At 45.8% G+C, this 24269-nt stretch overlaps 1 protein-coding gene across 4 annotated transcripts in view; it reads left to right on the forward strand.

Moving 5' to 3' along the window:
- Fhod3 (formin homology 2 domain containing 3) overlaps nt 1–24269 on the forward strand; it is a 421297-nt gene that overhangs the window by 41473 nt on the left and 355555 nt on the right. For all 4 annotated transcript variants that reach the window (XM_021214495.2, XM_021214497.2, XM_029547105.1 and 1 more), the window contains exons 2-3: nt 3261–3367; nt 20172–20236. In XM_021214495.2, the coding sequence (XP_021070154.1) occupies nt 3261–3367; nt 20172–20236 (172 nt within the window). The remainder of the gene's footprint in view (nt 1–3260; nt 3368–20171; nt 20237–24269) is intronic.

A 24269-nucleotide genomic window follows, 5' to 3' on the forward strand; every position in this document is an offset into this window, starting at 1 on the left:
TCTCCCGGGAAGCACTGGCTTGGGTTTGTCTCCCTGATTTCTCTTGGGCTGTCTCATGTGTCAGTCATCAGTCGTTGGATCATCCACAGCTTGGCAGTCTAGGTTGGACTCACTCAGTGGCAGAATTCCAGTAACTGGAAGGGAGGACAGCTCCTGGGAGCCAGTGCCTGTAGTTGTCAGCTAGGCAGCATCAGGTATCACCCATGAGAAGCAAGACACAAGCCAGCATGGGTTCCAGGCTGTTATACGGAATCACATGGGGCGGCCGTGGATGTGAACCTGGGAGGGGCCCGTCAAGTGACACAAGTGAGTGGTGCTCATTCGAGATTTTCTTTAAACTTTGAAGCCTATTGTTAAACCTTGTTATTTTCTCACTTCTACACGACTACCAAGATTAGTTTAAAGGGTAGCCTCATGTGTATTTATAGAAGGGTTCTGTTCAAATCTATTTCAGGGTTGCGCAGAAACTTTATTGCCTAGGCTAGGCTTTCTCTAGACTTGCTGCCAGAACCCGGATAATCATTAAACCACCCCAGCAACACACCACTTCACTGGCTTGGGGAAAGGAAAGAATATATAAATCGAGACGTGACATCAGCCTTGCTTCAGATGTTTGGGGTTTTTTTTCCGGAATGGTGAGCCTGCCCTTTTGGAGTGCATTCTTCTTGTAGGAGCAGTCAAAAGAACCCCAGAATCACTTTGTGCGGCATCTGTCTAAGGAGCAGAGGATTTTTTTCCTCTGTCTTTGGGCTGCTTGTTTAAATGGCATGTTTTGACTGGGGCGGGAGCGGGGAGTGGCACAGTTAGGAGATGTAGAAGGACCTTTATTGTGGATCTGAGATTGACTCCCTCTGGGGCAGCTTGATCCCTGCCAGAGCCCTGGCCACAGGTTGACAGGCTGCAACCTGATCCAGAGTCTCTCAGCCACACCACTGTCACTGCCCCTAAATTTCCTAATCGCCACCCTTCTATAATAACCCTGTAATGCTCTCTTCCCACATGGCTCTCTGCTTTGTCTTATGTCCCGAAGTGCCCGACAGTGTCCTGGCCACCAAACTTTCAGCCAAGAAAGGAGTGCAGGGGACATACTGCCAGGGGATCAGGGTTGACATGAAAATTGTCCGAGTCAGGAAATTCCAGGACCCTTAAGTCATCTGGGAGGACATTTGCCATGAGAGGCCAAGGCAGGGGATCAGGTTGCCTCCCCCAAGCAGGAATGGAGACCAGGGACTCAGTCTGGCAGGGAGGTATCTGAGTCCTTTAGTAGGGAAAGTTTGGATATTTCTGCCTGAATTTTTGTAACAACCAGTTTGAAATTAGCCTTTCTTCATTGCCTTTACACCTTGGCTTTGGACATTTGTTTTGGAAGTTACTTAGTAATTATTGCTGAGGTTGAAATGGTTAATCTTTGTTGTCAGTTGGATGACTTAGAATCACCATGGAGACATAGCGCTGAGTTTGTTTACAAGGATGTGTCCAGGAAGGTTTAACTGAGAAGAGGAGAACCATCTTGAATGTGGGTGGCGCCATCCCCTAGGCTTGGCTTTTAGACCAAATAAAAAGGAGGCAGTGAGCTGAGCTCTAACGGTCAAACTTCTCTGCTTCTTGACTGTGAACAGTGATTGGCTGCTTCTTGATCCTGATTCAATAACTTCCTAGGCATAATAGACCATATCCCCTCTTAAACCACAAGACAAAACAAACCCTTCCTTCCTCAGGTTAAGTGTTTTTATAACATTAGTGACCAAAGTAACAAGACAGGCTTCTACCAGTTTGTAAAAGTGAGACCAAAAGCTGACTGCCAAACTCTGAACTCTCTAGGCGAGTTCACTATGTCACTGTCATCGCAACCCCAGCACGTTTTATCCATGTGCCTTGGCTCACATGATGGTAGTTTTAATATTAATCTTGAGTTTTAGGTGTAATGGTGAGACTGAGTATGCATCATGGGAAGGCTCTGGCAATGTGATGATTCCATTGGGATCTTAGCCTCTATGCACCAGCTCCAAGGCAGTCTGTCCCAGGGCAGTCAATATCCCAATTTGATCCTTATCCCCTGGTTGTTCTGGGCACACCTACATATTCCTTTTAAGGGGCCAAGAGGCCCATGTTCACCTTTTCTTTTTCAGTTGAGAGACTTACTAGCACCATTGAACAGGGACTTCCTCACCCTTTAATTAGGGGATCAAGGTGGTGACATTTGGCTAGGGAGCAATGATACCCTTCTCCTGGATGGGGACCTGAAGAATATGATGGAGGGTTTTGGCATCTCTTCTGAAGACAGTCACTGAAGCATAAACGGAGGTAGAGCATCCACTGACTGACAGTTGTTCTTACTTGTGTCTTACTCTAATCTACAGTCTATTTGTCTGTCCCACTCATTCAGTGAAACCATATCTTTGAGGGAAGGAAGCCCTTTTGTGTTTTTTGGTGCCCTGCCTGGGTCAGATATATAATTTTGTTAAGATGCTGATCGGGAAATGGTGGTAGTTAGTGATGCCTGGAATGTGAGGGTGGGGATGGAGATGGGAGTAGGGGGTGAGGGTGGGATAAGGCAGATAGTCTGAGACTTGAGGATCTTGTTGTCATACACCAGGAAGATTGTGGGGTTTTCATTTGTTATTTGGGGCTTGTCGCAGAACATGTTGAGGCAGATCCTTGGCAGGCCTTGGGGACTCCAAAGGAAGAATCAATATTGAGGCTGTTGGGAACTAAGCTGGAAATTCAAAATAGAGCTGACTGCCATTAGGCCAGGACTAATGATCACCAGGGCACTTCCGTCTTTCCTCTTGTCTTTGCCTCTAATGTGCTGGGATTTCAGTCATGAGCTACCATAGTCGTCTGCACTTCGGAACTAGAGTCTTGACTCACCAGCTAGAACAATAAGCCATCTTGACAACTCAGAAGTCAAACATGACATTATATGCTTGGTTTTCTCATAATATCAATCACAGTCTTTGGCAAAAATAATTTACCTGTGTTTCTAAGTGTAAGTAACCATTCTAAATATAACAAAATCTAACAACTTCAGAATCTTTACAACTTGGGCCAATGCCAGCTCTCTGACAGATGCCTCTGTCCACTTGTACCAAGTGGGCTCCAGGATGCTTTTACTAGTATAGTCCCTCCTCCAGCTAGGTACCACAGTTCAGAGTAAAACTTGGCTTTTAAAAAACCCTTGAGGACAACTTAAGTGACCTCATGGTACCTGGTCCCTATCAGAAGAGATGGTTAGAACTAACTCCTTTTTTCTCTCCCAGCTCGATGACTGTACCCTGCAGCTGTCCCACAATGGTGCCTATCTGGATCTGGAGGCCACGCTGGCGGAACAGCGGGATGAGCTAGAAGGCTTCCAGGATGACACAGGGTAAGTGCAGCCATTGTCCCTGCCCCCTGGTCTGACTTACCTCCATGCTGGTGTGCTGAAGTCTTAGACTGCTTTGGAGAAACCACTTCACCTTGACATTCACTTAGAATCAGGCAAAGACTTGTTGGTGACTGTAGATCTTTTTCTATCTTGAGAGACTTTGCTCCTTGTGGGTAGCCTGGCTTAAGAGAAGTTTTTGAGATGGGTTAATTGAACACATCATATTCTCTTTTAAGGGATTTTTAACCTGAGCAAAAAAAAAATCAACATTCTCTAGATTTTTGTAGATCAACAACTATTTTAATCATTGTTTCCAGTAATTTAGTTGATATTTTACTTTCTTGGAAGATCCTGGTAGTTTTATGGTATATATCTTTTTAACTCACTATACTGGGTAAAATAATTATCAATTATGTCAATTAATATGTTATTTCTTAGCCTACATCTGGATTGCCTGATACTTAGAATTGTTATACTAAGAGATAGGGCAATACTCATGATAAATCAGAGATGTATACAGAAAGTGAAACCTCTGTTGGACTATAAACACAGATAACCAGCCTTCCTGTGTCAGCTGGGATGTTGACAGAGCCATCTGATGGGGCTGTCTCTCTTCCTGTCCCTAATCTACCTTGAACCAGGCATAGCTCTGATTGTATCAACTCCTTCCTCCTAGACCTTCACAGTGTTGTTGAGGCTTCACAGATTATTCTTAGATGTTGTTATGTGGTGTTCAGAGACCCCCAGAGTTATCTGACAGTCCCTTGGCCAAACTACGAACATTTCCAGGTGGATACTAGCTGGGGGTATTGATTTTTCATGCAGAGTACAAAGAATGGCACTTTACAGCCATAGAATGAGTTCTCTGGCCATGGTCATCAGAGAGGTGAAGGTGTCTTGTAGGATCAAACAAAGTTCCTAGAAGATAGCCAGTGGAGTAAGGGTCAACTCTCTGGGTACTTCATAGGGTGCACATGCAAGAGGAGTTTCTCCAGCAACATAACCCCCCCATCAGCATGATCGTCACCTGAATTGCAGATAGGCTCTCATGGAGTCCAGGCTGGGCCCCAAACCTGCAATATAACAGAGGATGAACTTGGTCTTCTGTCTTCCCCGGGCACTGGAGACTGAACCCAGGGCTTTGTGTATGTTAGACAAGCACTCTACCCACTGAACCACATCACCAGCCCTCATCAGCGTCTTAAAACTGGACATTAAAGGATTATAGGACCAGTATATTCAGAGGAAATTCCATTGCAATAGTTTTTGCCTATGTCTGACAATGGCATCCCTTTGTAGATGTCAGAATACTAGCTAGAATGACAGTCTCATTGGATGCCTTCATGGCTCACTGATCAAACAGACCCCATGAGTGTTATGAGTAGATCATTGTCAACTTGAGAAATGTGTCTAGTGATGCAATGCTTAAAGAGCAAGTCCTGCCTGATCTTATTTTTTTTTTTTTGAAAAACTTGAATGATTTGGAGATGGAAGTACAAAAAAGAAAGTGCTAATGTATAAGTCAGCAATATTAGAATAAAGTGAAGGGAAGAGACCACGCCGAGGCTCCTGTTTGAATAGTTAGTTGGAGAATTTAGTAACGATTGGATTTTGTTGGTTTCACTATCATCAAAGACAACTGAAGGTCAGATTTCACATCCCAGGTAATAGAGCCAGAAGCAGATGGTGATCCAGGTGTATACACAGTAGGACCGATTCCAGAGTCGGCACCTCTTTGTTATCCCAGGAGCTCCTGGCAAAGACACTTCAGGTCCTACACAGCATGCAACTGTGGTGACATGAGGTTGGCTTGTGCAACGACACTAGTCTTGGTCTACACCATTCCCTTCAATGGGAACATCCAAGCCACACTGCATCTGAGGACCAGAGAAAAGACGATGCCATTACTGCCATCAACCACCACAATGCAACATCTCATGGGTGGCACCAGCATTCAGATGCTATCGCTGTCTCCACAGATGATACTACATGGCTGGGGAGTGTAAGTGCTCCTCAGGGTGGGTCCCAGTGCTTGGCTTCTCCTTTGTCCCCATCTGAGTATTTACCTAACCACAAGCCCATGCTATAGGCAGAGACTTGTGGTAGTTCATCTTGAATGGCAAGCTACCTGGACTGAGGTCTGCCTAAAAGACTATTAAGGCACACCTCTTGCTGTGTCTATGAGTGCATTTACAGAGAGAATCAACTAAAGGGGGAAGACCCTCATGAGTGCAGGCTGGGAGTCTGGATGAAATAAAAGGGGAAGGAAGAGAAATACTGCTAGCACAGGCATTCTGTTTGTCTGCTTCTTGTCCTCCATGATAGGAGCTGCTTTGCTCGGCCGTGTTCTCCAGACCATGATGGGACAGAACCCCTGAAACCATGGGACAGAACAAATCTTTCATTCACTAAGTAGATTTTCTTGGGTATTTGTCACAGTGATGAAGTCTGACCAACCTAAGTTGGGTTCCCATTTCTGTCCCCTCCTGTCTCCTGCCCCCCCTCCCCCCAATAAGTGATAATATAAGAAAGGGACTCAAGGCATGGAAACTTCAGTCCGGAGCTCATAGTCCACAACATGATGGGTAGGAACACATTGACAGATGTGTTCCAAATTCACCTCAGAGGTTTGTGTGACTTTGAAATGGCCTTTCTTCATAGTGACTGTCCCTTGAATTTTGTAACGTACCTAAGATAGAGTATGACAACATCCACATCTTGTCTGTCCTGGGTCTGGAGAGCAGAAGGCCCATGAGAATAGTGGCCTGGGACAGCTGGGTCACGCTGTTCCCTTGGCAGGAGAATGGCTATCGCTGTGCCTTGAGGTGCAGGCAAATCCCTGGTTGCTGACTAACAAGTAGCTTCAGGCAGATACTGTGCCCACTCAGGCGTCTGTGTCCAACTGCCAGGTCACTTGTACCTAGAGTCCCTCCTGGGTTCTCTCTTAGGTGTGTGACATTGGACAAAGTTTATGTGACTGAAATTCATGCCTCCCATGATCAAGGGTTAAAATATAATGTTTCCTACTTAGGATCTGCCCTTTTTGGGTATAAACACAGCTAAAGAAGTATTATTTTTGAATAAATTATAGGAAGATGGTCTAAAACTTCAGGTTGCGAGACTGGCATTTTTCTGTTGTTTTGGAGTGGGCTCCCTTGCTGGAAGAGTCATTTCTTTGTTCCCGTCCTTTGCTTTGCTCCTCTTTGCCAAGACTAAAAATTAACTCACTTGTTTGGTATTACCACTTGGGCCCTAGCTAACCAGAGAATAGGAGAGAGACCTTCAACAGAGGAAGGACAAAGCAATTATTATACAAACAAAGCCAAGAAGGGTCTGTTGCCTCCCAAGGCCAGGGGAATCAGCAAGCGTGGCACAGTGCATTGGAAACAGGCCCGGAGCCTCTGAGATTGTTCCTGACACTGCTATGGTGTGACCTTGGGGAGGCATTCTTCTGATAGACGTTCACAAACTGAAGATATTTATAAAATTTCTTGATGGTCTAAAGATACTGTTACCTACACTATTTTCCTTCTTGTACAACAAGAAGGTGCTCTGCTAGGTTTTCTGTAACTCCAGGAAGGCAGCATAGTGATTGTGTTGCTTGGCTTTTGTCAGTTTGACACAAATTACAGTCATCTGGGAAGAGGGAGCCTCAGTGAGGAATTGGCTCCACCAGGTTGGCCTGTGGATGTGTCTGTGAGGGCATTTTCTTAATTGTTAATTGATATAAGAGGGCCCAGCCCATTGTGGGCGGTGTCATTCCCCAGGCAGGTGAGTCTGGACTATATAAAGAAGTAGCTGAGCAGTCCAGAAGAAGCAAACCAGTAATCAGCATTCTTCCATGGAGTCTGCTTCAGTTCCTGCCTTAACTTCCCTGATGATGGATGGACTGTTACCTGGAAGTGTAAGCTGAAATAAACCCTTTCTTTCCTAAGTTAGTGTTTTATATCAGCAACAGAGAAACACTCTAAGGCAAGTGGTTAGGAAGATGGTTCTTTTTCTTCACCATGTGGATCCCAGGTGTGAAACTCGGGTTTTGCAGTAAGAGACATCTCTGAGGTTGTGTACCATGGTTAGGGATGTAGGGCTTTATGGTTAATGTCATCGCTATGTAACCATGGTGTGCAACTTTACATCTCTGAACCTCCGGTTCCTCATAAAGATTGATAGTACAGCCATGACCTTGGGTGTTACTGGGTTCCAGCACTCCATACTCATGCATTGAACTTACAGTTGTTGGCAATTATAGCCTGAATTTGGAGTCATGGTTCACTGAAATGGGCAGTTCAGACGTTATGGCCATACATGGCACATGGAGGTTATGAGCATCCTGGTCGCAGGAAAAGGTTTCTAAATGTAATGAGAATTAATTGAAAGTTGAAACACCATCAGAGCAAGCTGTTGCTGGCAGTGCCCACCTATGCCGCATGCGGGAGTTCACCACAGCCTCACTTCATCTTCAGTAACTGTAGAGTTATATGAATACTCCAGGATTGTGTAGACCATTGGTACCTGCCTGGCTGTGTGTCCAAGTGGCCTTCAAACAAGAGAACAGCTGGGGGTGACTTCAATAAGGGCTAAGAGGGGGCGACACAAGCTCCTGCTCACCAACTCTGGCTATTATAGGCAGTGTGTCTCAGAATATACTGGCTGTCCCAGCTTCAGAGGTTTACAGGGAGGCCTGGAACTCTGCTTTTTAAATGAGCTGTCCCAGTGTTTGGATGTTCGGTCAGGGGACCTCTGGTGTAGGCTCTCAGTTTCAGAGACAAACGCCACCCCGTGGAGTGCTTCTCAAACTCTCATCTCAGCCCACGAGTCAGAGTCTGGGGGTGGGCCCAGGCAAAGTGGTTTTTAAAGGTATCTTCATCTGAGTTCAATTTGCTGCCCTAATTGAGCAAAGTGTAGCATAAACCATTGGTTCTCAATCTTTGTAATGGTGTGACCTGTTAGTACAGTTCCTCTTGTTGTGGTGACCCCCAATCATAAAACTATTTTGTTGTAACTTCATCACTATAATTTTGCTACTGTTATGGATTGCAATATAAATATCTGTGTTTTCTGATGGTCTTAGGCGATCCCTGGGAAAGGGGTCAGGCCCCACAGGTTGAGAACTGCTGGTGTAGACTCTGACTGTGTGATTGGTTGAGCTGTTGTAGCAAATAACCTGTGTTGAGGAACATTCTCAGCAGCCTCGTTATGAGGCCATGGGGCTAGAGGTGGACAGAAGAAGGCAAGGCCGGCTGCGGAAGGAGCATGTAGTAGATGCCAGTCCCATGCGGCTCACTGTGGAGGTGAGAAAGGGGTGACTGAAACTTGGTAACCATGACTCTTCATGGTGCCAGTGTGCGTAGGGGCGAACAGAATTGTACAATTTGCCTGTGACAGTAGGGGGCAGTGCAAAGAGAGGGGGCCATGCTGAGAAGGAGGGAATTTGTGGAGTAAGGGTGACATGAGAGAAGTGCTTACCCATGTTAGTCTGAGGTGTGGCAAGAGCAGGCAAGGCTGAGAGAGATGGGCCTGGAGCCAGCTGAGAAGCATCAAGTCACAGAGGGGCTGGGGATGATGGCCTGGAGCGCTTGCACCTGAAGCCAGCACAGAGTAGGGAAGAGGGCCAAGTTCTGAGTGTAGCTATTACCTGGGTGTCAGCATCGGGCCCCTTAAGACCTTAGCCAAGAACCAAGTACTGCTGCATGTGGCATCCCAGCGAACACCGGCTTGAACATTTTATATTTATCATACAAAAGAGCATATTAGAGAGACGGAAGAACAAAGCCATAGATTGGGAGGAAAAACATTTAAAAACACAAATTAGATAAAGGATGTGTGTTTAAAATATGGCAAGAACTTTCGGACTCGGCACACATGGATCCAGGTACACAATGGGCCAAGGGAAGGAGTTCTCAGATAGGGAAGACACTGTCAGGTAAGCTCGTATTGGCATGAGATACCATGAACATCTATTAGAACATCTGCAAGTGCTGGCCAAACCCAGTGCAGGCAAGGATATGGAGACGTGTGACATTGGTGCATTACTAGCGAGTGCCAAGTGGAAGACCATCTCAGGGCTCCTCACAAGTTAAATATGTTCTCTATTTAGCAATGGACTCCTAGATGCTAGAGTGAGGTCCAAGCTCACATCCCCACAAAATCTGTGTGAGGAGGTTCATAGCAGCTTTCCTCAGAATCTCCAGTATTGTGTAGCAGCCAGGATGTCTTTATAGGAAGGTAGCTTATAGGGGGGGCCATTTGGTGACTATTTAGAGCTAAGCTGTCAGGATAGGAAAGACAGCGGGACAGATCCATCTTGTCAAGTCTGAAAAAGCCATGCGCCATTCTGAGAAAGAATGTAAGGCTATGAAGTTAGGAGAAAGATCACTGTAGTCGGGTGGTGGTGGAGGTAATCGCAGCTCTTTGGAGGTTGAGGCAGGAGGATCACTGTGAATTTGAGACCAGCCTGGGCTATATAATGAGGCTCAGCCTCAAAAATTGAAAAATTAGTGAACATCAGGGTTTGGGGGAAGGTGGGAAGGGAGAGATGAAGGGTTAAACATGAATGGGTGTTTTAGGGTCTGCTGCTCTGTTGTGGGAATCTTGGCTACAGACATAACAGCGTAAGGCAAGCTGACTTCATCACAGGCTCAGCTGTTGTAAAAAATGTGACCACACCTGTGGAAGGTGTGATGGAGCTCTCTGTGTGTGATGAGTTAAGGAACAAGGAACAAAGAACTAGCTCTACATTCAGTATACTTTATTATTATTATTATTATTATTATTATCATTATTATTACGGCGGTCATCTGTGATGTGGCACCCATCAATGGCCAGGCTGATTTGACTGACTGTGTGAGTGTCCCCTTCCTTCTTCACTCTCCCACATGTGCTTCTCCCGAAGCTACACTTTAGTTGGAGTGTATGATGTCCCCAATGGAGAACTGTTTGTTCCTAAGCCAAGGATGTGCCTTCTAGTACTTTCAAAGAAGATTTCTTGGTAAACCTCCAAGAACTCAGGAAACGTGTGGCAAGTAGGCAGGGTCACAGAGTGAGTCGCCATGTCCCTAGGATCAGAGGCTGCTTTCCCTTTTCCGCTCTGCCATCCTTAGGGTCTGACTTCCATCCTTCATGTTTCGTCTGCCTGTTCTGCCTAGGACCGAGTCAGCACTCTCAGGCATGTGCTGGTCGGAGGACAGTTTCCTTGTTTGTAAGCCAGGTTATCTCCAAATCTGCCAGTTGAAACAACAAATTCTCTCTCTCTCTCTCTCTCTCTCTCTCTCTCTCTCTCTCTCTCTCTCTCTCGGTTTGTATAAGAGTCTGATGCTTGGGCTGGAGAGATGGCTCGCTCAGTGTTTAAGAGCACTGCCTGCTCTTCTAGAGGTCCTGAGTTCAATTCCCAGCAACCACACGGTGGCTCACAACCATCTGTCGTGGGATTTGATGCCTCTTCTGGTGTGTCTGAAGACAGCTACAGTGTACTCATCGACATAAAATAAATAATTCTTTTTGTTTTTTTGTTTTTTTTTTTGTTTGTTTGTTTTTTTCGAGATAGGGTTTCTCTGTGTAGCCCTGGCTGTCCTGGAACTCACTCTGTAGACCAGGCTGGCCTCGAACTCAGAAATCCACCTGCCTCTGCCTCCCAAGTGCTGGGATTAAAGGCGTGTGCCACCATGCCCGGCTCATTTTTTTCTTTTTTAAACAAGAGTCTGATGCCCTTGGGGAGTGAGTGGTAAGACAGCAGAAGCATCCTTCGACTGAGGATCCCATTGCTGGGTCTAGAGTGGCTGCTCTAGTTCATTATCTCATCAGCATCCGAGACACCAGAGAGAGTGAAAGGGACAAGGGATGTGCTGTCGTCTTCTGGGGACACGAGTTCACAGTGGCTAGGACCCGGGCTCAGGTCACACCATAGCTCATGGGCTCGCTTGCTTGCCCTCCCTTTATCTCTGTGAATACTGGCGATAGCCTGAGGTTTCTGGTTCAGATGAGTTAGATGAAGAGAAATCTTGGTGCTGGCTAATTTTTTTTTCCACTTAAAGATCTTCCCAGAAACTCCACGGGCACCTTGCACTCCTTGCTTGGGGATGAGATCTGTGCCACGGAGGCTGCCCACCTTCACCTTAGGTCAGGCTCTTTGTGTAAGGCAGGAAGGAAGTGTGGGCATCAGGTCTGTAGACAGCAGTGTCTGTCTCAGGAAGTGGGATAAGAGTCTTAAGGCTAGATGAGTAAGGACACTAGGCATGACAACAGGAGGAGAGGGGGGCTGGCAAGGGGGGGTATCCTGGGACAGCATAAGCAGAAGGGAGGAGGGGCTGACCGGGGGCAGCAGAATTTCCTGCGAGATGGGTCAAGTAGACTTCCGACCCTTGAGGAGACCCGAGTGTAGATGACGGGGGCTGTGAAGTGTGAGGGGTCTTTGCCACACATAGAAACCCAGCTGAAGAGTATCATGATCTGAAATACGACAGCTCAAACTATGAAAGAGAAAAAAGAATCAAGTCTCTGTGACCCCCTGTGAGGTAACAGTCTATAGAGATAGCAGGTGATAAAACAAATTAAAAAGTTTTTCCTAAAAATACACTTGATAGGCATTGTGGAATAGGAAAATTTGTAAATCATATATCAGATAACAGATCATATCCAGAACATATCCAGAATATGTAAAGAGCTCTTGCTGAATATGATAAATATATCCAGAATATATAAAGAGTTCTTGAAACTCAATAACAAAGACATAATTTCAAAAGGGGGAAAAGGCTTGAATAGGTGTGCATCCCAACAAGAAACATAAATGACAAATAGATACCCGACCAAGAAGCATGTGAGAATCTGCTCAACACTGTAAGTCTCTGGGGAAATTCAAGTCAAAACCGCAGTGAGGTCCTACTGTACACGTACACCTACTGGCGAGGCTAGAATCACAGTGACAGATGGTGGCATGTGTTGAGGGGGAAGTCTCGAAACTGGACACCCGACGCACTGCTGGTGTGGGAATGTAAAGTGGTTCAAGCCTCTTTGAAAAAACAGCCTGATGGTTTCTTAAAACGTTAAACATTAAATTAAACCACACAGCCCAGCAATTCTACTTCTGGATATATCCGCTGGAGATGGAGGCATTTGTCTGTGTAAAAAATCTGCACACAGATGCTCCCTGAGCTATTATTTATAATAGCCCCAAAGTAGAAGAATCCCAAAATGCCCATTAGCTGAGGAATGCTCAAAGCAAGTGGTATGTGCATGCCATGGGACAGCACCAGCAAAAGAAGAGAGAAGTGTGATGTCATAGCGTGGGTGTGCCATGTCTGCCATAGGCTCGTGTGTATGAACACTTGGTCCCCAGTTGGTGGCTCTGTTTTTGGCAGCCATGGAACCTTTGGGAAGTGGGGGTGGGGGGGCGCGGTAGCTGGGGAATTGGATTGCTGTAGGGTGGGTTTTATACACCAGCCTTAACTTCTAGCCCAATCTTTCTGTTTCCTGGTCTGCCAAGCTGTGAGCAGGCAGCCTCATGCTCCTGCTGCCACTGCCGCCAGCTGCTCCCACTGCCGTGCCTGTGTCTCATCAGAGAAAATTTTCCTACTGTAAATTGCCAGGGATGGTCCTTGTTCTAAGTCTTGTCAGGTATTGGGTAACATACGGATACATATCCCATTCTAGACGAGCCTCAAGAACGTGTGACTGCGTTAGTTAACAAAATCAGACACACAGGTGACAATGCTTAGTTCCACCTACAGAAAGTGTCAGAAATGCAAGTCTATACAGAGAGGGTCTTAGAGGTTTTCTTGCTGTGATGAAACAATATAAAGCAGAGGCCGTGGAAGAGTGCTGCTTACTGGCTTGCTCGCCATGGCTTGCCCAACCTGCTTACTTTAAGAAGCCAGGACCACTAGCCTAGGGATGGCACCACCCACAATGGGCTGGGCTGATCTATCAGTCACTAACTAAGAAAATGCCCTACAGCTGGATCTTAATGAGGAATTTTCTTGATTGAGATGTTCTCCTTTCAGAAAACTCTAACTTGTGCCAAATTAACATGAAAATATCCAGCATAGAGAGAGTACATTTGCAGTCCTGGAATTGGATGTGGGAATGAGGAATGACCATAGATAGTCATGGGGTTTCTTTTGGGGGTATTTTGGGGGCAATGACAAAATTAAAAAGTTTGATGGTGGAGATTAGTTATTCCTTCTATAATCAGACCCCCAAATTATTCAATCATATGCTTGCAACAGGTAACTTCATTAAAGGTTAAAGGTAAATGTGCTAGTGCATGGCCATAGAAAAGCCATGGGCACTGGCCACTGCATTCATGGAGAAGGAGCAGCGTTTTAAATGAGCGAATAATGAGGAGGGATGCAGGGCTTCCCAAGCAGGGTCTGGGATTGCAAAGGTGGTGGGTCTCTTCTGCTCAAGCACACAGGCTTGGTGCTTTGGCCACAGGGCATGTGCCACGAAGCACCCTACAAGCAAGTCTGTATCTCAGGGCACTTCTCATGCCTCATGGTAGAGTGGATGCAGGGTCCATCCTCAGAGCCCAGGGCCACACCCAGGAGGGATACACATCAGTGCCCATATTAAAACCTTTGAGCTTTAATTGAACCAGAGAATCACTGTCATGGTAGATTCTTGAGGGGTCCATGTGGGAGATAGAAAAGACGAAGAGGAAGAGGAAGGACATGACGTGGGAGGAAGGAGAAGAGGCAGATGAGAGTGGGCTGGCGTGCTGGCAGGCATTAAAGTGCAAGTGGAAAGACCAGGGACCAGGGATAGCAAGCATGCCACTTCACACCAGCAAGCCTTGGTCATGTGCCAACCAGTGCCTGGAGTGACCTCTGCACACCACCAGACTTACCTGAATTCACTCCCTCACCAGCAGGCCAACATCATTAGTATCTCACTTTGCACAGGAGGGAACTGGGCTCCAGAGGTTAAGGAATTTGTGGGGATCACCCAGCAGGTTTTAGCATCTGTGTTTGAATTCACATACTCTACTAGAAGAGACGTCTGTTTGCCTGGAGATGAACGCAGTGGTGGCTTGGTCTGTAGCTTGAACTTTGAGTGTATGAACAACTTAGACTTAGTCAGCTTTATATCCTTTGACCGTCAGAGGACTCATTTGAGTCTCCCTGCTTCAGCCTGAGTCAGGGTGCCCAGTGAGTCTCACAGAACTGGGAGCTTGCAGTTCTCCTTGGAGACCCGCTGAAGGGCCTGTTCCTGCTTCTGCAGAATGTTTAAATACCTCCTCCTACCCTTGACTGAAATAGTAGTTTAAATTCGCTTACATGTCTGGAGGACAGTGTGGGGTGTCATTTCCACCGTTGGCCACAAAAATGTGACAAACCCTCTGGCTCCGCGCCTCTCACGGTTTGACAAAGAAAGTCCCTGCTTTTACCATGACAAGGCCTTCCTGTGTTCTTCTTGTGAAGATGTTCTCTTGAGAGCTGGGAATGTAAACACGGGTTTTTGAGAGCCTCAATAACCCAGATGAGGAGTTCTTTCCCCAAGGCCATAAGCATTACAAGGGAAACTTGTGCTTTCTGAGAAGTCAGAGGTTTGCTGGCAGCTTAGGGCTCTGACCCTCATGTCCCTGGCACTCGGGCATTACTTGGATATTTCTTCTTGATTCTTGTGTCTGTTCTGGATGGTTCCTCGCTACTAGAGGTCGGATGGCTTTGGGTGTGCCATGTGGATGGAAATGCTGTGGGATTTGGAAGCTGGTGATGGTTTCCTGGCATCAGCTACACGGAAGCCCATTGTCTCTGGAGCCTCAGGCTCCACACACTGCCTTTGCCCCTGGGTCTCAGTGCTGTGCATTCCCATCTGACTCAGCAGCTGGGAAGTCACTCACAGATGTGGCATCTGGGCAGTGTTTCAACATGCAGGTGGTAGAGAGCAAGGACCCCTCCCAGGCTCCTGGGGGTGTGTGTGACAACCTTCCATCAATTTCAATGTTGGAATATGGAAGCCCTGTAAAGTTACATGCTGAAGTCTGTGCTAGGGTGTTCCAGAGAAGCGCAGCTATTGGGTCTTATCTTTCTTCAGTCTATTTCTCATCTATCAACCATCTGCTGCTGTTACGCTAGTGTTATTAGCTGGGCTGATTGTATAGAGTAAAGGACTTCCTTATGACGCTCACACACACTCCATCACTGCACTTTGATATAGACACCCCTTCTGTTACTCTCCTGTATCCCTCCTTTGATCCCATCCTGCATTCCTTTGGTTCTACCCCGTGCCCCATGGCTAGACTGCTCTGGTGTCTTGAACAGTGTAGCTATAAGCATGGGTGTGCAGGCCTCTCTCTGATACCTTGACTTGGATTCTTCCGGGCACATTCCTGGAAGCGCTACTGCTGGATGTACGGACATTCTATTCGTGGCCTTTTGAGCTTTCACACTGGCTGCGCTCACATTTCCACCAGGACCCAGTGAGGCTTCCCTTGTATTCTTATCAGGAGAGAGGGCCATCTTTACTACACTGGCTTGTGTAGCCGTGGGGAGTGGTGAGTCTCAGATTGGTCGTGGCCCCTGGGCTGGCCGTTTAGGTAAGGATGCATGTTGGAGATGTGAGTGTAAAGGCTGCAGGCCAGGCCAGCTGCTTGTGGCTGCCTATGGGAATTCACGGTGCTCCCTACTGCAACCGGCAGTGCTCCATACCCTAGAGCTTGCTCAATGCTAGAAACCACGCAATAAGGGAATAAAAGTGGGACTACCTGCCTGCGAGGCAGATAGAGGGAGGAAGCAGTGTGCAGGGCCTGAGGTCACACTGGTTAGGCTGAGTTAAGCTCGGTTACTTCGTCTCTGTGAGACCTCAGTGAGGTGCTAGTGCTGTCAATCTTGGGAATTTTGTGAAGACAAAGCTTATGTAAAGTGCTCAGAGCTTCATCTGGAACATTCTGAGAGATAGCTCATTGGTTAAGAGCACAACTGCTCTTCTAGAGGTCCTGAGTTCAGTTCCCAGCAACCATATGGTGGCTCGCAGCCATCTGTAACGGAATTCGCTGCCCTCTTCTGGTGTGTCTGAAGACTCATATACATAAAATAAATCTTTAAAAAAAAACTAATGGAACTTTTTTTTTTTTTTTTTAGCATTTAAGAAATTATGTTTATTATGTACACACATGCACGTGCACAAGTACATATCCATGCCACAGCATGGATATACACGTGCCACAGGATGGATGTACACGTGCCACAGTGTGGATGTATGCGTGCCACAGGATGGATGTACGCGTGCCACAGCGTGGATGTACATCAAGGACAACTTGTAAGAATTGGTTCCCTCCTTCTACAGTGTAGGGTGGACCTGGGTATCAAACTCAGGCCTTCAGACTTGGCATCAAGTACCTTTAGCTGCTGTGCCATCTTGCCGGCCTGTGACCCCTGTCTTCTTAACCTAGGCTGACACACTATCCCATTTCTTGGGAAAAGATAGCAGGGACTCAGTTTCTTCTGAAAGCTGTAGTCATAACATTAAAGAAAAGAATGTCCGGACAGATGGCTCAGCTGGACAGATGGCTCGGCGGTTAGGAGAATTTATTGCTCTTGCAGAGGACCAGGGCTTGGTTTTCTGAGCTCACATGGCAGCTCTCAACCACCTATAACTCCAATTCCAGAGGGTCTGACACCCTCTTCTGGCCTTGGAAGAATTTTAAACTCATGTAGGTGTTTAATTTACATATAATGTAAATTGAAAAAGATAAAAGACCGTATTTACTGAAAAACTAAGAAAGTTTTGTTGTTGTTGTTTTTGTTTTGTGTAGCCCTGGCTAGCCTAGAACTCAGAGATCAAATTCTGCACAGCCCCCCTCCCCGGAGTGTTGGGACTAAAGGTGTGTAGCTACCATGCCCAACAGCAGGTTTTGGTTTTCTCGTTTTTGTTTTTTAAGCACTGGAGATCAAACCCAGAGCCTCTCACATGCCAGGCAAATGCTCTACCCCTGAGCTAAAGATTCTTTTAAGCAAATGACATGATATTTCTTAATAAAAAGTCAAAAGAATCAACAAAATAACCCCTTCTAGAATTAATAATGACACCAACATAAACATAGAGAAATACATTAAAAAAAAAAAAAAAAGCTTTGGCTCCGTTTTAGAAGGGAAGGGCGGGATGGTCAAAGGGGGCTCACAGTAGATGTTCCTGGGATTGTGTGCATCTTTGAACTTGAGAATTACACACATGTGTTGTGGTATTGAACTGCCTAAGCTGGTTCTTAGGATGTGTTAGTTAGGGTTTCTATTTCTATAAAGAGTCACCCTGACCACAGAAATTCTTTTTTTTTTTTCTTTTTCTTTTTTTTTTTNTTNTTTTNTTTNTTTACATTTCAAATGCTATCCCGAAAGTTTCCTATACCCCTCCCCCCACCTCTGCTCCCCTACCCACCCACTCCTACTACTTGGCCCAGGCCTTGCCTTGTGCTGCGTCATATAAAGTTTGCAAGACCAAGGGGCCTCTCTTCCCAATGATGGCCAATTAGGCCATCTTCTGCTACATATGCAGCTAGAGACACAAGCTCAGGGGGTACTGGTTAGTTCATATTGTTGTTCCACCTACAGGGTTGCAGCCCCCTTCAGGTCCTTGGGTGCTTTCTCTAGCTCCTCCATTGGGGACCCTGTGTTCCATCCAGTAGCTGGCTGTGAGCATCCACTTCTGTGTTTGCCAGGCACTGGCATAGCCTCACAAGAGGCCTCTATATCAGGGTCCCTTCAGCAGAATCTTGCTGGCATGTGCATTAGTATCTGGGTTTGGTGGCTGATGATGGGATGGACTCCCGAATGGGNTAGTCTCTGGATAGTCCATCCTTTCATCTTAGCTCTAATTTTTGACTCTGTACTTATATCCTTTCATGAGTATTTTGTTCCTTACTCTAAGGAGGAATGANGTATNNANNCNNTGGTCATCCTTCTTNGTTTTCTTGTGTTTTGNATAATGTATCTTGGGTATTCTAAGTTTCTGGGCTAATATCTGCTTATCAGTGAGTGCATATCTCGTGACTTCTTTTGTGATTGTGTTACCTCACTAAGGATGATATCCTCCAGATACATCCATTTGCTATGGGCCCATTTCTAATCCAACCACCACCTAAGGCAAACATGCCTGATCTGGTATTATTTTGCATGTTATGTAACTTAGTCTGCCATACTTTTCTTGGATTTGTGTATCTTATCTTTTTTTTTTTTAATTAAAGATTAACTTATTTATTTTTATGTGCATGGGCATTTTGCCTCACAGATGTCTGTGTACTGTGTGTGTGTGTGTGTGTGCGTGTGCAGTACCCACGGAGCCCAGAACATGGCATCAAGTTCCCTGGAACTGGAATTCTAGCTGTGAGCCACCATGCGAGTGCCAAGAGCGGAACCTGGATCTTCTGCAAGAGTGACAGTGCTCTCACCTGCTGAGCCATCTCTCCAGCTCCTGTCTTATCTTTTAATGTGCCCTTTTAGGGCGCTAGGTTTCAATACTGAGGTTATAACTCTCCTCTCCTAGGGCCCCCTTTTTTTCCTTCCAAGACCTAGGCTGCTTCCTTCTTTGCCTAAACCTCATGTAATAAGAGATTTTTTAGGGCCTTGTGGTAAAAACCCAGGCAGGAGAGGAAAACAAAGGAGTTGCAGGTGATGCCATTACCTTTTAAACAGGCCTCTCGATTCCAAGAGTTTGGTGGAGACACTTGTACATCCGTGTTCATTGCTGCACAGTTCATGGTGTGTACGGAATGGAGCCAGCCTAGGTATCCATAAACAGATAACTAAATAAAGAAAATCTATGCTATTGTGAAGAAAAATTATATTACAACATCCATAGGCAACAGCAGGTTGGCGGTCACCACATAATTTCTTAGGACTATGCAATTGGTTTTCCGTTTTCTAATAATAAATTTAAAGTCACACAGGCCCTTCTTATCTGGTGTCAAAATTAAAAAAAAACTGTAATTGATGTAGTCACTGCTTGGGTTCTGTGTCTCCTTCCCACACAACCCTAAGACTGGGATGTTGGAGGGCGCTGGCAGATTCTTCTACAACCAAGGCCTTGGCAGAAATGATGGGGATGGGAAAGGGAAAGGGATTGAGCCACAGAAAGACCTGCCTTGTTCCCTGTTGCTGGGTTGTTGGCTCTTTCCATTTGCCTCCAACTGCAGGCTTCCTGGCATCCCTAGACTCAAGGCCCTTGTTACCCACACTGATTCAGGATCCATGCTATCTGCCATTGCTCACTTTCTGCCAAGTCCTACCTAGGACAGGCCTAGTAAGAGTAGAGCCGGGGTGCCCAGGTCCTTCCTCCTGGAAATTTGAGACAAGGACGATTTGAGGTGAGGTGGGTGGGACATGTGCATGCTACCAGGGTCAATAATAAATAGCCCCCAAATATCCTTGGTGGGTTTCATCTTCCTGTAAGAATTCAAGGGAGAAGCTATGACAGCCTTAATTGATACTAAAAGTGCGGTTTCCCCAGATTACCAGATGAGTCCCCCTTTCCTATAGATGTAAAAAAAAAAAAAAGAATTTAAAATCGCCATGGGAATGAGCAAGCAGATTTCCCTTCAAAGTCTCCGATTTACAAATCTTCCCGAATGGTCAAGCAAGATCCATAGATTCTGGGAAAGCTCAGAGTTGGTGGGCTTGGGGATAAGCCATGCTGATCCAGAAAAGGCAAAGGTTTGCACTTTTGTCTCCTTAAAGCCTTGTGATGTGTTCTTTCAGGATATATTCTTGTTTAGATTAGGTCCCGACTCACTGGGCATCTCCTTTAGGTGGGTGTGTTGACAGAGAGGTCATTGGGTGCCTACTAACACCTATGTTTTGTTTCCTCTCTCTCTCAGGCGGGGCAAGAAGAACAGCATTATCCTGAGGACACAGCTGTCTGTGAGGGTCCATGCCTGCATTGGTGAGTGGCTTCTGAAGCAGGCATGCTTGCTGTCTGCCCTCAGCAGGCATGCATAATGGGAAATGACACAGTTAGAAACTGAAATTTTCTTTACAGGCTCTGTGCTTGGGCTAGCTCTCATGGGTTTCTGGAATTTGGAGGGGAGCCACTTGTAGCTCAGTTTTGAAGCACTGTTTCTTTCTGGCTTTCTTTGATTGTGACGAGAGCTTGAGATAAGACAGCTTGAGGTCACTGACGGAGCTCTTTCTACTCACAAGGCTCTTCCTGGATTGTCACCAGTGATGGCCTCTATTCCGCAGGAGCAACTCTTCGTATGGCTCTGAAGCTTGCTTTTAGGGGAAGTGGAGCCTGAGACCCCAGGTGTGGTCAGGTGACTGGAAGGGAATCATGGGTCAATGGAGAGTGGAGATGCATTGTGCAGACTGAAATGCCCTGCACACTGCCATAATGAAATACTTGACAAGCAATTTTGGGGTACAAAGGTTATATTGGCTTACAGTGAGGGTCTACAGTTCTTATTGGAAAGAAAGGCATACCAGCATGAGTGTGAGGCAGCGGCCACCCAGCACCCATTGTCAGGACGCAGAGGGCAATGTGCTGGTACTCAGCTGCTGTCCTCCTTTTTATTGAGTCCTGGCCCCCAGGCAGTGGGATTATGTCACCCACATTCAGGGTAGGTCTTCCCTCTTGGTTAATGCTCTCTGGAAACAGCTTCACAGACACAAATACCCAGATTTACATTTCACAAGAGGTTCCAAGGAAAGTCAATATGAGAGTTAAAATTGGCTGTCTCAGGCTAAGTAAGCAAAGGTACTTGTACTTTTCAAGTGGATTTTCCCATGGTCACTGAGGGGCACTGGGCCTTTTCTGCAGTCATGGGTTTATTGGGAAGAAATAGGTTATATATGCCAAGTGGATAGCCTCACGTGAATGGTAGATTCTTTCTAGTGCTGAGCCAAGGGGAAGCAAGAATTTAACATAATAGAAAAGAAAGAACACAAAGTTCAATCTATGCATGAACATGTTCTTAATTTATTTATTTATTTTTTAATTTGTGGCTTGCTGTAGTCTTCAGGCCTCCCTATGGTCAGGGGAAGGTTAGTCATGACGCTGGTTTGTCCCAGGATCAGAGGGTTCATGGATGGAAGGGAAGGAAAGCTTTCTGGTCCTTTCACATCCCTGATGGATGTGGGTAGGCAGCTGGGTACTGAGGGGAGCCATGTTATTTTACTTTGGTGTGAAATGCTGGCAAGTGTCAGCTTTTGTATTGCTCTAAAGCAGAAATGACTGGGAGGATGACTCAAAACCCTCAGGGACTTAAGGATGTTGTAGGGTGGGTTGTAAGGTGTTTGGAAGCCTGCAAAGTTCTCTGGGACCTGTAGTAACATTGCTTGTCTAATCTGCAGCTGTAGTTACTGAGTGTGTGCATACATGGATACTATGTCACATCAAATTGTTTGTTTCACATGTATGAAGTGTGCCCACCGAAAGAAAAATCCTGTGACAAATCACTTTATGTAAACTTCTTCCAGCTCTCATCTCAAACCGAGAACAAGCTCAGGCACACAGCGGGTGCTAGGTACCACTGCATCCACCACTGGTATCACTGTATCCACCACTGGAATGCAGCTGACCCCCACAGGAGGCCTGCGACAGAAGTGTGAACTGACTTTTCCTGGGGACTGGAAGGCAATGGAAAGTTGACTTTTATTTCCGTGGTCTGGCTTCAAATCTGAAAGTACTACATCCTTTTAGAAAATGTGTGGGCAAGGATACAGCTCAATTGGTAATGTGCCTGTCTAGCACTCAAAATACCCTGGGGTAGATGTCCACCATGACAAAAACTAAGTGGGGCTATGCAGCGCTTGGGAGGTAGAGGCAAGGGATCAGAAAGCCATTATCATTTTTGGATACTTTGAAAGTCTAAGGCCAGCACGAGATAAGCAAGATCTTGCTTATAAACGATTATATTATAGATAATATATATTATATATGCTATAGTATTTTAACTACAAAACTTTTCTAAATAGCTTTTGTGTTATTGGCTTCCCATTGTTCAGTCTTCTACAACTGATGTAGAACACATTCTTTGTTCTACAATGTGCTGATCCCCAGTAGCCAGCTTAACCCATGTGGTGTGACCAGTACATCTCTACTCTAAAGTCTGGAGGATTTAACCTGTGTGTGTGTGTGTGTGTGTGTGTTTTTTCAACCTTCCTTATGCCAATTTGCCCTGGTTACTGGAAGCATGTAATTTGATTAAATAGTACCTAAATATTTGATCAACTGATTGTGGCTATAAAAAGTCATGGTTTTGAAAAATTCACTGTTTTGGAAAAGAATCAAAATTAGTCATTACAAAAACATTTAAGTCAAGTGTGCCCTGATAGCTATGAAAGGTGAAGGATGTTGGAAACACTTAGGTGGATTCCAGTGTTCACAAATGGCCTTAGTTTTGCTTGACTTCAAGGGAACTAAGCTGGGAAGCTATAAGACCATGCTGTTAAAGGATCTCATGCCAGAAGACCCTTGGGAAGTTCTAGTTGTGACCCGTCTCTCTGGTGTCTGCTTCTCTGTATAGGTAAGAAACGGTATTCACCCTGCAGTGTGTAAGTGAAAACAGGGTCTCACATGTTCATCTCCAACTGTGAAAGGATTTTCTGCTTTCTTCAGTCTGTGTCATCAGCTGCCGCAGGCCTCAGATGGTTTGGATGTATAAAGGAGACAGTAGGCTTCCTTTGCATTGAAAACCGTCCTGCTGGGTCCATTTTATTCTTCTGGTGAGATATACAGTAGCTTCCTTCAGATGCTACCTGAGTGATAGTGTTTGATTATGTATGGAAAGTGGGATGCGACCTTGTGCTTTTAAAGTGTCACTTCCCATTGTGACACATCCTTTCCCTTACCAAGGGTAGCATTAAGTGGCACTTCTTTGTTGTAATAACAAACAGCACCACACCAAACAACAAACACAATGACAAAGGAAACCAAGACAAGGGGCAGACCCTTTCCCATCAGGGGAGTCCCAGATTTTTTTTTTTTTTCCTGTCGAGATCATTTCTACTCATGGCCACATGAGGAACAGATTCATCCCTGGATACAGCAACTGCCAGAGGTTCAGCATGATATGCCACACCCGGGAAACCTTGCTTTGTACCCATGGTTGAAAGGACCCACAACCAGCTTTTGTCAGGAGGGTCTGTCATACTGGCAAGTCGGTGCTTTCTTCACCTCAACCCTCTTCCCCTTCACCCCTGCTTTTATAGGGTGTAAGAATGTTTATGGTCCAGAGCAAGGGCTGATGAATTGGAGGTGATGTGTGTTTGGGAGTGCCCATCGCTGACCTTGGAAGCCTGTCCCCAAGGGGATAAGGATGGATGGAGTACAGCCTTTAAGGTTAACAACTCAGCAGCCCTCACAAACCCCAAGGCCACTGGGGCTCTGCTTCGATGGTCCCAGCTAGCCTCCGAGACAGGCCTGTGTGATAGGGTAGCAGTTCTGATGTGTTTGGTAGGAGGCTGGATCGAGAGTTTGGCATGGAGAAGCCTGAGGCTTTTGTGCCTTTATGCTTCTCACTATGACTTTTCTTTTGTGTATTTTCACTAGGAAGGCCTGATGTATTACAGCGAACAGTGCATGGCTTGCCTGCTTAACTCAGCTTCGACCCCTAAAGAGAGAAAGTCATTGATGTTTCCATCTTAAGTATGAATGTACAGATAGAAGTCTTAAAAAGAAATCTCTGATCAACAGGAGAAGTTTGCACATTATGAGGTTAATAGGAAAGAAAGATCCTTTGAATCCTGCTAGGGATCTTATTTAAACCCAGAAAAGGGTTCCAAGGAACTGACTCTGAAGAAAGAGTTGCATGAGCAACAGAAAAGAGGCTAAAGGGTCAGGATAGAGTCTGGGATGTGGCTAGCCATAGTAGTACACACCTTGAATTCCAGCTCTTGGGAGGCAGATGCAGGTAGGTCTCTGTGAGTTCGAGGACAGCCTGGTTAATATAGTGAGGCCCATAGTCAGAGCTACATAG

Source organism: Mus pahari, chromosome 15 (assembly GCF_900095145.1).
Source record: "Mus pahari chromosome 15, PAHARI_EIJ_v1.1, whole genome shotgun sequence".
Lineage (NCBI taxonomy): Eukaryota > Metazoa > Chordata > Mammalia > Rodentia > Muridae > Mus > Mus pahari.